Genomic DNA, 13071 nt, shown 5'->3' with positions numbered 1-13071 from the left:
AAGGCCAGCCTTTTCCACCCAGAAATAGTGATCCTAACTGCTTTAGTAACTGGCCACCCTTTCGCCATACATCTGTAGATCTTCCCTCCCTCCTCCAGGTCAGAAAAACTTGGCTGGTGAGGGTGCGGGTATGTCCCAAAATGTGACTAGAAAAGCATCAGTCTCTGGTAATAAACAAAGTCATGATAGTCCCATGACAAATACATTTCTGGAAATCAGACTGAGAAAGACTGAACATGTGTCCTTCCACTGCTTCCACAAAAGCTATATGGCCTGTCCCAGCTGCAGGGTCCTGCAGCCTCATTTTAAGGAAAGAAGCTAACCTTCACGCTTGGCTGGCTCTGCAAGATCCCTGTTTGTGCTCGGGACAGAAATCATTAAGCTGAGCAAGGACCAGGGTCATTAGCTTCAGCAATTTCAACAATTCACCCTTACGTGTTCCCAGCTGAGTAGCTGAAAACACACTGAAAACTGTCTTAGCTGGGAACACGTTGAAAGTATATTTCAATTCCAGCATGAGTCATGGGATAGGCTAACAAGATGGGATTTCCTGATGCAGGATTTCAGAGCCTCTGTAATAGGCAAAGATCTTGTTTATAGCTTTTCTGCCTCTCCAGGTCTGCCCCTTTTCAGGACTCAGTTACTTCTTTTATTTACCTTCCCCTTCTGCTGTATCTCGGTCTTTACTGATTCATCTTCGATTTCAGCTGCTTCGTCTTCATCAGAGACATCCTCAGCCTCCAGATTGTTGTTCCCATTTGTTCCGGTGGGGTCCTCCTGCCTGCTCAGCTTCTTGCCTTTCACAAGGATCTTCCCTTTCAATTGCTGCACAAGGAAAAGACAAAATAGATGGTGATTAAGAAAAGGTTCTGCCCGCTCTGAAGGAGAAAGGATGTAACAGCTCCTCAGCTGCAACAGGGCCTTTCAGAGTTGCATTGGTCACTGGTTATTATCCATAGATACAGGTAAAAATAAGTCTGTTTTTCCACTAAGGCCTTGCCCTGCCTCTGGCCAGCCTCTGAGACCACAAGCCATGAGTTCGAATACCCCAGATAGCCTGCTGATTCCCCTCTAATACAGAGCTGACCATCCCCTCAACTAGACGACTTAAACACTCATGCTCTTAGAGGCAATAAAAATATACTTTTTTTTCCAAAACTGAATGGGGCCCAGCAAACAAGGCCAAGCCTGGAGGTCAGGGCTCATGGAAAGTATTCGTGGCACTGTTTCTGCCCCTCTGTTATTTAGTCTACCCCAGTCTCTGCAACGTGTGGTTATAAACACATGCACAACTTGGGAAACGGCATGAGATCCATGCAGGGACTGAATCACTGCAGCCTTCTGCTCCACTAGACATTTTAATGGTGACAGAGGTCCATTAAGTTCTGGACGGGTGCCTTGTGGATAGCAGACATGGGATTTTAATATGTAAAGGGATTTTTCAGGTGAAACCTCAGGGAGCTGACAACCTAAGGACAAGTTCCCAGACCCTTCTCAAAGATATCTCCTCTTCTGAAAAGAGCTTCTCCTGCGACTGCTAGCATGATACAACACTAATCATAACCAGCAGCACGTGCCAAGATAACACAGCTGGCTGCTGAGCTAATCCAAGGAGCACATTTCTTGTGCTGAATCAACTCTCTCCAGCCTCTTTCAAAGTCCACATAAAACCTCAGGTGAAGGAACAGGCCATCAGCGCATGGTTGCTCGCAGACCCCCATACCACTGATGTATCTCTTGTGGTGCAAGATCTGACTGTGGGAGGAAGGCTGAAGCTCGTAGAGGGCTGACTGAGTCCAGACAAGGCAGCAGCGATGCTGGCAGCAGGGAGCAGTACTGAGAAGGGTGACTGCCTGGGTGCAATCTCTAAGTGAGCGGATTATGCTACCAAATTAGTTAATTCAGCCCAGAAGCATCCCTAGATCCTGCAGTTTCCAGTGAAATCAGTGGGAGATTTGCTGCCACATGGATGTGTTTGGTAGTCCTGGCTTTGGAGGGTGCTAGTTATTCCAGAAAAATGCAATCTCAGAATTAGCCAACACCTCACTCTGCATAGCATGCCTCCCCCCTGCCCCCTCCACCCAGTGACACCCTGTATTTGCCCTTTCCACAACAGCAAAAGCAACGTTCTCAAATGACAGGACTGTGGAAAATCAAGGATCTTTCAACACAGCCATTTTCAAAGAACGTTATTCCCGTTTTGTGGGTGCAAGCAAATTGCATCACATCTTTTCAGAGACCAGCCCGACTCCTCACCACCCGGCTAAGCTGTGGATGAAGCTTGGTTGGAGCTGAAATTTGACACTGGCACCCGAGGCAGCAGCCAAGAGCATTTTTCTTCAGCTACCACAAATTATCTGTTTACAGTGGGGCACTTTCCCTGTCACTCAAAAGCTACACATAGGCAGCTGGAAGGAACGTACCAGTTACCAGGAATAAAAGGCCCAAAGGAGCAGTGAGAGCATAGCAGTATCCACCTCATCATCCCCAGACCGCCCTCCATCTTCCCAGCCCCTCAGCCCTCTTCCAGGCAGAGCTGTGACCTGCTTTTCCACATCCATGGCTGGGAGATGAGTTGGCTCATCTTCAGAGTCTCTCTTCAGTCGCATGTCTCTTTCCACCCTCCTGCCCTCAACATCCAGCTTTCCACTGTTCTTCCACAACATGCACTGGCAGCGGACGAAATCCAGTTCTGTGAGAGTTTTTAGGCTCCAGTCAACACTTTGTATGGACAAGCCTGGAGGGATTGCACTGGGGACAGTGAGGAGGGGCTCAGAGAAGCCTTTCTTGTCCTTTGTAGGCTGCAGACAGCGTAATGCTGTATAAGATATTACCTGCCTCTGCTTTCTAATGTCCCATAAGAAATGTTAAGAACAGCTCAACAGTAGAGAACTAGGGATAAGGTATTTGGGGCAGGTGGCTCGATTCATGATTACCAGTAGGATTACCAGCCCCTTTTAAGCTTCTCCAGTTCAGGACAGCCTGTCCAGCAAGTGGGAGGTGTAATTTCTGGCACAGACTGACATGGCTGAATAACATCAGCAGTGAAGGCACAGCGACACAGCCTCTGCCTTGTCTCCTCCCCACACCACATACCAGGGCTGCCAGCAGTCGGTCCTCGGTGCTGCTGTTATCCTGTCTAGACTGTGGTTACTCTGGGAAACCTTGGACATGCTGCAGATGCTCCCCATGGGCACAGGCACACTGGTCAGCCCAAACTGTGCTACACAAGACTCTCCATAGGGCGATTATGGTGGTCCCCTTTTGGCCTTGAAATCTAAGATGTTGGCTCCATTCTGGAGTCCTGTTGCATTGCAGAGGTTGAGCATCCCCCTGTGCAGTTGACTTCCACTGTGCCTACATGGGAGAGAAGTCCGTGTACCACCTAACTCCAGAAGAGATGCATTAGCTCATTGGTCCACAATGAGGGGTGAGATTCACTCCAAAACAGAGCATTTTCATCTCCATTTCCTGCAGAAGGTGCTGCATTGCAGTGAATCCACCCTGCAGAAGCTGCCAGTTTCAGACATTGTCTCATTGTCTTCTTTCATTTAGGAAGCAAAGTCCAATATTGGAGTGTTTATCTTCTTTAACAAAGTTTTAAATAAGTTGATACACACAGACACAAACACACACATGCACATGTTTCATCTCTTTTGGTTCTCCTTCATGTGATATTAAGTATTTCTAGCCTGAGGCGAAAGACACTCAGCTTATCAGTTCAGCTCTGTTGAGCAGATCTCTCGTCTTAGGAAGACGCATTAGCTGAAATACTCAATAAAATATTCTCCAAGTAGACCATAAAGCTATTCTAACTGCCAGTGGCAAGCCCAAGGTTGAATACAACCTAAGAAAATGGGAAAGGCTACAAGGACATAGACTCTACTGAAAGCATACAGCAGAGCGGCTGCTGGAATAGATGCAACTCTTTCCCTTCCTCACGTGCCCTGTAAACGGCATTGCCTTAGTTCTCCATAAATGGAGCTCCCCGGCTCTCCCACCTTTTCTACTGCATGCTGAACAAGCTCAGCTCTGCCAATGAAATGGTTCTGACGCATGGCTTTGCTTCCTTTAGGAGTCTGTGAATCAGGACACGGCAACCATCTTAAATGAAAGCAGCACTGATTTTATCAGAAGGAGCAAAGCTGTAAAGAGCAGAGGATTTCCAAAGGTCTGCATATACATTTATCCCACCTGAAAGTTTCTTGCCCCTATTATCAACCTGAAAGCCATGGCAAGGTCTGATTTCTGGTTTTCATCTCAGTGGGAGTGGAAGATTTATAAAGTGATCCACCTCATCAAATTTTCTTTGCCTTCAACACCTCCTTTAGAGTCAACAGAGAAAACTACACACTCCCAGGGTGTGATTCTTCTTCTCTATTTCGACAAACACTTACGAGGAGGTGGACCACACCTCCAACTCCCCCAGTTGTATTAACTAGTTCTCAAAAGGAGCCCAAAGTGAAGTGCTCACATATATGGATATACAGGGTCTGAGCGCTGCCACTTTACATCCCACTCTTTGGATGAAGATCTCCATCTCCCCAGATTTCTGAGAAGCTGTGAGGATTAACGTGTTCACATTCATAAGAAGATGTGCAGGCCACATGCACTAATCGATATCACATCTCCACCTGTCTATGTCGTTCAGCCTAGTTGTAAACTGAAGCGTTGCAGGGTTTAACAATGAGTGGCACCGGAGGATGAAGGGAGTCTCCAGAAAAAGGGAAGAAACACATTATCAAAGGAGGTTTTGAGAGATTTGAGGGAAACTCATCTCAAGAACTTCAGCCAAGAAAATGCCCTGCAGATAAGGCTGACACAAGCTGGGCTAACCTTGGAGAAAGGCATAGGTGTGGAGTTAGCCATAAGGCAGAGGGACTTGAAGCCACATTCATGCTGAGTATATGATGCAAAAGTAACCCGCCCAGGCAGACGGCTCTCGACATCCACTGCTGGCTGAGAGACCTGTGACTGAACCCAGTCTGGACTTAGCCGAGACAAATCTAGAGGCATTTACTGCCTTGCTGCGAGCACATGGCAGAGCATGGCACCCCCGCTGCCATGCAGATCAGTTGTGCCGAGCCCTGCACTGCCATGGCTATAATGGCAGTGGTTCCTGAGCTGCATGGCTCAAAGTGATGTTAGATGAGATGGGGAAACTGGACACAGCAATGGATGTGACTGAAGGGACGGCTGGTGGGACAGTGAAGGTGTGGGATGGAAGAGGCCCCTGCCACTGCACTGGGGCTCCCAAGTAGGGCGCTCACGGTCCTGAGGGTCACCTACCAAGACAAGTCTGTTAAACCCAAATCCACTGTTGTTGTAAACAAGGAAATCTAGTAACAAAGAGTTGGAGGGGTTTTGGATATGGCTGATACACTGAATAGTTGCATGCGCTGTTGGCAGCTGTTTTAATCTCATTCCAGGGACAGGGTTTTGCAGTATTTCTAGCTGGGATGCAGGCAGAGGGAGAAGGGGCCCTGACAGATCGCTGTGCAGACCAGAGATAGGGCAGAAGGGCCTGCAACAAGCAACCAGCAGCAGAAATTGGAGTAACTCTTCCCTACAACCCTGGCACTGCCTGTAGATTTTGTGTGGCTTTTGGCCTTTCATCCTATAGACCTTTAATTTACTACTGGGACCTAAAGAGAGCAGCTTGAGAGAGATACTTAGATGCTCTGTGTAGTCCAATGCTGTTCCTGAATGGAGCCTAATAAATCAGATGCCTGCCCTGGGCTGTGGTATGAACCATTAGTGTGAATCCAAACTGTGCTGATCTTCCTTTAATTACTGACACTGCCCCCCTAACACAATCCGCAGCAATTCTTCACCTGGTTCTATTTACAGACTTTCAACCCTCTTTCCAGTGACAGATCCCACCCTTTGTCTAATATAATAAATAGTACGTCATCCCGGGCTTCCCCATGCCAGCTTCACAAGGAAGTGGAAAATCCAAGAGGTTTTTGGTTTGGTTTTTTTTTTTCCCCCTTAATGTTTTAGCTTCGATGTATTTTCCACCAAAAAAATCAGCAGTTCAGCCATTTGCACACTCCTAGTTCACATAGCAGGAAGGCAGAGGAAAAGTACCAGAGGGAGAAGGATAGATTTTGCTACATTGGCAATTTTTCTCCCTTTAAACTAAATGGATCGGTCCCTCCAATGGAGCATATCAGCCCAAATCCATTCACTAAGGTAGATCTTGGCTAGATCTTTGTTCTAGCTGGGGCCACGTGTCCATCTGGGCAATCAGAGCAGGAGATTAGACAAGCACAGGAATGGGAAAAACGTCTTTGGGAAGGTGGGGTCATTCCCTTACACTCGCATCACGCATTTCTTTCTTTGGTGTTTCTCTTTTCTTTCTTCGTATCATTCCTCTGGTCACAAGGCAGCGTTCTGAAAAGCTATCAGCGGCTTTCCTGATACCACACCAGGGACAAATAGCAAGCCAGGAGGTGACACTGAAGACTGATTTTTCCAACTCACTAACAGCCTGCAGAGACCTGTCTCCATGTTTCGTGTATCCTCACCCTGGGAGAGTCACTTCTTAAATGGAGGCACCTTGTCTGTGCCAGTGCAAAGGTCCTGCTGAAGCAGCAGCATTCAAAATTATAGAAGATATTTTGGGTGGATCATTTTTCTCTCTCCCCTGCTGACTGCCAGCTTTATCCCACCCACAAACTGCTTCCAGCTCCGGCTAGGCATGCTGATCCAATTTTTGGCAAATGATTTCTTTAGCAAAGAAATGCAATTTAAAGGGGACTGCAGCTATTCACACACAAGTCTGTTTCTGCAAAGTGCTTAGGAGAAAAGAAAGAAAGAAACCACAAACCCAAAGGGCGGAAACAAATGAATGTTTCCTTTCTGGCTTCTGTTTTGGAAACCGTGTTATTTCATATCAAGATTCCAGTTCCAATTTTTTCTAATTGTCAGCTAATGATTTTATAGTGGTGGTCCGCTGTTGAGGGCTGTATCTCCTTCCCCCCATAGGGTCTGAGGTCAGCTCCCAGTTTCACGGCTGCCCTCATTCATGGGGATCAGAGGGGATCTCTATGCAGCCTCCTGCGTCCCCTTGTCCTCCATGGACATCTCCTTCCCTATCACCCCAGGCCATTCTCAGTGGGATGACACTTTGTGCTTGATACAGTTTTAGGCTACCTGTACTGGTTTTCCCCTTGAGTTTTGAGGGGCAAAAAATCACAGCTGTCCTTCCAGCCCTCATTGCTTCCTCATCCACAGTAGAGCAGCCGAGGCATTAAAGGGGGAAGGGAGCACAAGCTACATCCCTCAGCAAAGGGCAAAACATCTCACCTACATTGAAATCAGGCACTGTCTAGTCTTATTGGATTAAAAACACAGGGACACCTTGTAGTCACTCCTTGTGGTGCTCATCTTCCCTGTACGTGCAGCAACCTAACAATGCTTCAGAGGATTAGCCTAAAGAAGGTCATATTCAGCTTTGGGGCCTGGGGAGCTGACACAAGAGAGACTCTCAGGATTCATCTCCTCTGGGACAAGCCAGAAAAGCAACCACCTCATGGGATGAAGGACATTCCCTGGCCTTGGTAAATGGATCAGGAATGTCTTCAGTCCTGCAGGGATGTCTCCTCTGAGACCTTAGACAAGAAACAAGGAGCAACAGGGCATTTTGTGTTTGATGTGCACAAGCTACTTCTAGATACTCTTATTTCTTATTCGACCACTGCCCACAGATAACCACTGTTCCTCAGCAAGACCAGTTCTCACCACTCCCCATGCATATTGTCCACTACTTGGCACTCAGCAAGAAGACAGACTTCTCTCTTGTCCCAGCCTCAGAAGGCAGAAAGTGCCTTGCTTACCTCTGGGGAGGGGAACTGGGATCTGTTTCCATCAACTGGGGCAACCAAGAGCATGTCCTGCAGGATTGTCGTCATGTGCTGAGCCATGACCTTCTGCTGGTCGACACTGCAGTGATTCTCCAGGGAGATGATGACAGGATATGGCGAGGTCTAGAAGAAGACAGCAACATACATCATCAGTGAACTCTGCAATTTCACCTGTCTATAGCAATTGATATAAAACCCAGCACTGTTTTCTGTGGAAATGAGTGTATCAACAGTATTCTGCTAAAATGAGCATCTGTTAAAAACGGACAAATTCAACTCTGCAGTACCTACTCAGATCTCTGCTGATGCCTTCCAGAGATGACGATCCAATGGACAGGGCACTAGGCTGGGTCGGGATGCCTCCCTCGGACTTGCTGGGGCACTTTGATGAGGCTCCCTGTACCTCTATTCTCCATTTGCACTGTGGGCCAGAGCACCTTCCTACCTCAGGGGAAGGAGACTGCGAAGGAAGGCTTTGAAATCACTGGGTTTGCTCAAATCCTTAGGTGATGTGAATCCTTCCTCCATTCGTGCATAGGCCTGATCTGGTTCCCTGTGGCACCCCCTCGTCATTTTGTGTGCTGAAGGCATTGTCATTGTCACTGCTTTGTAGCCCCACAGGAAACTTGATACTAGCTCTCAAGTTCACTGAAAATAGTGGAAAGCCCAGTGAGTCTGGACAGACCCAAGGTTTTTTAAAGGCTGCTGGCCCAGCACTGCCATGGAAGACCCCAGACCTGCTCATTCCTTTTAAAGCAGAGTAAATGCAGTCCTTTGCATCAGTCCCTCCAAAACACATGCACATGAATTCCTCTAAACTAGGAATGGACCCCGAGACATCAAAGCCACGCAAATCATGGTCTTGTTTGTGTTTCCCACCAGTTACGCTCAAGATGTTGGGAATTATTTTCATTGCAGTGGGGTCCAGGATGCAGCTATGCTGGGATAGATTCAAACTTGTCCCCAGGTAGTGCTCTGCCTGTCCAGCAACCCCCAGGAAAGGATCTCTACAGAAAGCAGAACATGGATGCCCAGATGGAAGGACACATCTTGTACCCATGAGAAAGGTTAAGGTGAAGTCTTCATTGCTTATGCTGTCTGCTGGGAGGGCAGAGACCTACTATCAGTCTTGGATTGTGCAATATGTCAACTCTTAGTGGGTCCCTCGTCCTTACTTTGAAAGCATAGTTCTTGATGGCCTTAATGACATCGCTGAAGAGGATCTTGGAGGTGAGAGTGTAGCCATGATAAATGACAGGCTCCGAGTTAGGGCCGTCCCAGCAATCCAGTTCCACACAGCGGCAGCCTTTGGTGAGGGCTCTGGAAACAAAGAAGGGACCTGGTTGGGTTCTAAACCTTCTGCTCCGTCTCAAAACAAGGGTGCATCAGGCACAGGTATTGCCTGGGAAGGCTGACAGGAAGTTTAGGGATCAAGGGAAAAAAGAGGAGCTTGGAAAAACAGGAAAGCAGATGGAGAAAGGATGGGATCAGGAGAGCTCAGAGTCAGCAAAGAGAGCTCAAGGTAGAGCAAGGAAAGCACAGTGGGATCTGAGAAAGGAGGTAGTGAAAGTCCAAGGTAAGAATTATCCAAAGAAGATGACACAGTCAGTGCCAGATGAGAACGGACACTCATGACTGTGCCCCAAGTCTTTTCCCAAAGATGGTGAAAAGAAGAGAAAATCAAGAATGGCTGCATTGGAAGAAAGACAGTAAGACAGCCAGCCTTAGAAGCCAGGTCATAAAGACTGAATCATGTGACTTCTTCATCTAGATCTGATAAGACATGAGAGATGACTCCTCAGAGCTGTCAGGGAGGGAGCTGTGAGAACTGCACCATAGCTGAGGAGACTGCTAAGGGCCAGTTTTCCAAACTGAATTTTCGCTTGAAACTCCCGCCTCTACATATCCATACTTTCATTTTAATTTACTTTCAAATGTAGGTTTCCCCTACACAGATCTGGGAGGTGATCTTGTCTCTTTTACAATAACCCCATACGTTTCAGATAACACAACTCCTTTAACTCATTGCAATAAGAATCATGGAATTTTTTTTTACAACCAAAACATAATTTTGCAATTTTAAGATACCGTAAGAGGAATTCAAACAGCTACTGAAAAGCAACTTGTGCCAGATTTCACTCTCCACTCTTTTGAGCTTGTCACTCAAGATACCCATTGTTCCCTGAGAATCAGATAAATAATAAACAAAGACAGAACTGCAGTCATTGGCTTGCTTATAAGGAAACACTGTCTCATTTGACGAAAGTACAGGTCATAGCAGAAGTAACGTAAGGTGGCTGTGCACATTAGTAAAGGCCACTGCAAACATCTGGCCATGAGACATCAGACAGCAGTCGTTGTTAAAGGCAGAAGTAGGCAATATCTAATATTCTGTCCAGGGACACTGTGGGAGCATCTGAGCTTCTAAAGAGGGACCAGGCGTAAGTTTCCTGATCACCCACGCTGCTTCATTAGCTCACCTCCTACCTCTTTTTTGGGAGCGCTCAAACTAGTCTCCAAAATAAACCCCAGCATGGTTCTAGGGATAGTCCACACCAGGGGCTACTCCCAAAAGGCAGTACAGATCATAAATATCATGACAGTATGCATCATTTTGGCTCCTTCCAGTCCCTACACAGTCTTGCAGCTCTATCCCAGAAATCTTTGCAACTTGTAAGCTCCTTGCACTCTCTCATGCCATATTCTGGGGAATGCAACATCCCCCTCAGCATCATGATTTGAAAACACCCTGCTAGAGGGCTGCAATCCAGCCTCCACATGACTGCGGATATTTTAAACTAGTCCCAAATGTACTAATTATACATCTTACAGTCAGGTGGACACCACATGGGGCCCAGCAGAGACCCAGGTCGAAGTGCTATGAAAAGGGGCGCACGGCCAACCTGGTTTAGAAACAGCTCACCCTGATGTGAACATGGGCCAGTCCACATTACCTGGTGTCAGGGTGGGAGTCACTTCTTGGTCCTCTTGCAACTGGCAGTACATATGCACCGTATGTCTTCTATAAGAAAGAGGCCAACCTCTCACACACACATAAACACACACACACACATACATTACCTGATATAGGCTTCTGTGCTGCTTGGACCTGTCAGCTGGTCTTCCATAAGATAGGTATTGTGTGAGGATGACACCAAGTAGTGACTGAGAGGTTGAGTCATGTCCTGGTAAACTTTACGGTGAGAGGAGTTGAATATATTCCCATCATCAGACAGCAGGTACATCAGGAAACCATCTTTGGTCATGGCATTACCCCTCTTGGCTGCCACATAAACAGACAGAAATCCCATATTGAAAATCTGACACCACCATCATCTTCACCATAATGCCTGCTGCTCTCCAGAGGACCTCAAAGGCAAAACATGCTCCCTAGGCATTCAGCTAATAGTAAAGATATTGGTGCTGTTCAGACGATGATGACAGCTTCATCTGCCTGAAAACGCTTTTAAAACCCCTTCACCAAGCACAGCTTTTTACAACACTTACTGTCCTTGATAAAACCTTAAAAGTGTCAAAGACAGCACTTACCTCACCTGTCTCTAGAGAGCTACAGTATAAAAATCTCCATTTGAGCACTTCAAGCTTTCTTCATGCCAACATAGAGAAGTTGTCAGATGTCTAAACATAGCCAGATAAATCCTATCTGTACTATCCAATGAATACATGATTTGCAAAGACTAAATGCAAAACTACTCAACTTTGGGGAGAAACTGAGAATTCCCCATCTTGAAGGTCTGAGATAGACCTCAGTCTAATCCCGAAGTCTGACATCTGCAAAGAATGTCCCTCTCCTGAAGGTATACAAGGATAGGACAAAAACAACCTATAAGCCTGTGTTCATTTCTTGAACATGTCCTCCAAGGTGCTCTAGACTGGCAATTTGCTTAATTTCTGAGCAGATAGTTCTGTGATTGCTCTCCTAAACAGCTGTCACCTTCTTCGCCCTCCACTCAGACATCTCATCGCTTTTCAGATGCCCCCATTCAAAAATATCTGCCCCCATTTCTGCTTTTGGAGAACAGAAATATCGGTACATTCTTAACCTTGCAAAGCCATGTCAGGTCTTGGCATGTGAATAAGCCATCAGAGCCTTTCCCTCAGGAATTCCACCACCCTCTAGTCAACTCTATATCAACCCCTCTCCAGCTGCTCAGTGTACCCAAGATAAAATTGATAAGAAATATTTCCCATGCTCTCCTGTGCTCTCCTCTCCTAGAGCTGCTAATGTTCCCTAGAAGACTGGTGTTTCAGAAGCAGCTGTGAGGAGAAAATAACACACTTGGCTGCAGAAGAAAGTAGCAGAAAACCAATTCATAGTTCATCAAGAAAGCAAGATTTTGAACCAAACCAGCCAGTGTTTCCGACCTACCTCTTTCATTGGGCTCATATTTCTGAATTAAGGCAGGGGCAGCAACAACAGCATCTTCTTCTTGCTGCGTCTCATAGAGGAACCTCACGAGGTTCTGGCAGGACATGAAACCTTCTGCATCTGAGTACTTTTGGAAGATCTTGTCTATTTCCTTCCTCTCTGTCAGTATCTTGTAAAATTCCTCTATCTCATCATCCTCCAGAGCCTCTGTTTTGGACTTGTCACAGTGCTGTAAACGTAGAGGGGAGAAGGAGTGAAAACCTTCTTTCCTTCTGGCATATGCCAGCCGTAATCTGCACCAGGGCTACACAACGCAGAACACAAAATATATGGAAACAGTTACTGGCCAGTGAATGAGAAGCACTTGGTCAATTACAATGGTTCTCATTGACAAGGCCAACAGTCATATAGCAGTTACAATTATTATTATTTATTCATATTATCAGTGTGCTGAAAAGCACCAGGCATGGCCTTGAGCTCCAGCACACTGTGTATTGCGCGAACTGTAAGGTAGACAACTCTAAGACAACTCAAGACAATCTAAGTACAAGTCAAGGCTCAACAGAAATGTAACTCTTGATCTCAAGAGGTGGAGGAATATAAGGAAACAACTAACTCAGTACATCTTAAACTATTGAGAGAGACCGTGGCCTAAAATCCAGTAAGTGAAAAGGGCCTTCCCTTTGACCTTAGTGAGTCTGAACTCAGGCTGCAAGAGTCCGTCAAGGCTAGCAGTAGTGCTGCTTGCACAGATGGCATCAAAACAAACTTTAAAAAAATCCTGCTAAACATGTGCATGTTTAGATATGAAAA

General features: G+C 46.4%; 1 protein-coding gene across 3 annotated transcripts in view; it reads right to left on the bottom strand.

Moving 5' to 3' along the window:
- The window catches only part of PLCD1 (phospholipase C delta 1), a 57907-nt gene that overhangs the window by 9475 nt on the left and 35361 nt on the right, over positions 1 to 13071 (bottom strand). For 2 of the 3 annotated variants that reach the window (XM_054192297.1, XM_054192296.1), the window contains exons 5-9: positions 12259 to 12562; positions 10950 to 11151; positions 9044 to 9188; positions 7842 to 7991; positions 658 to 825 (exon numbers count right to left, since the gene is read on the bottom strand). In XM_054192297.1, the coding sequence (XP_054048272.1) occupies positions 658 to 825; positions 7842 to 7991; positions 9044 to 9188; positions 10950 to 11151; positions 12259 to 12562 (969 nt within the window). The remainder of the gene's footprint in view (positions 1 to 657; positions 826 to 7841; positions 7992 to 9043; positions 9189 to 10949; positions 11152 to 12258; positions 12563 to 13071) is intronic. The other variant, XM_054192298.1, reaches the window with a different exon arrangement.

Source organism: Rissa tridactyla, chromosome 2 (assembly GCF_028500815.1).
Source record: "Rissa tridactyla isolate bRisTri1 chromosome 2, bRisTri1.patW.cur.20221130, whole genome shotgun sequence".
Lineage (NCBI taxonomy): Eukaryota > Metazoa > Chordata > Aves > Charadriiformes > Laridae > Rissa > Rissa tridactyla.
This window is presented reverse-complemented; position numbering and strand designations above follow the sequence as displayed.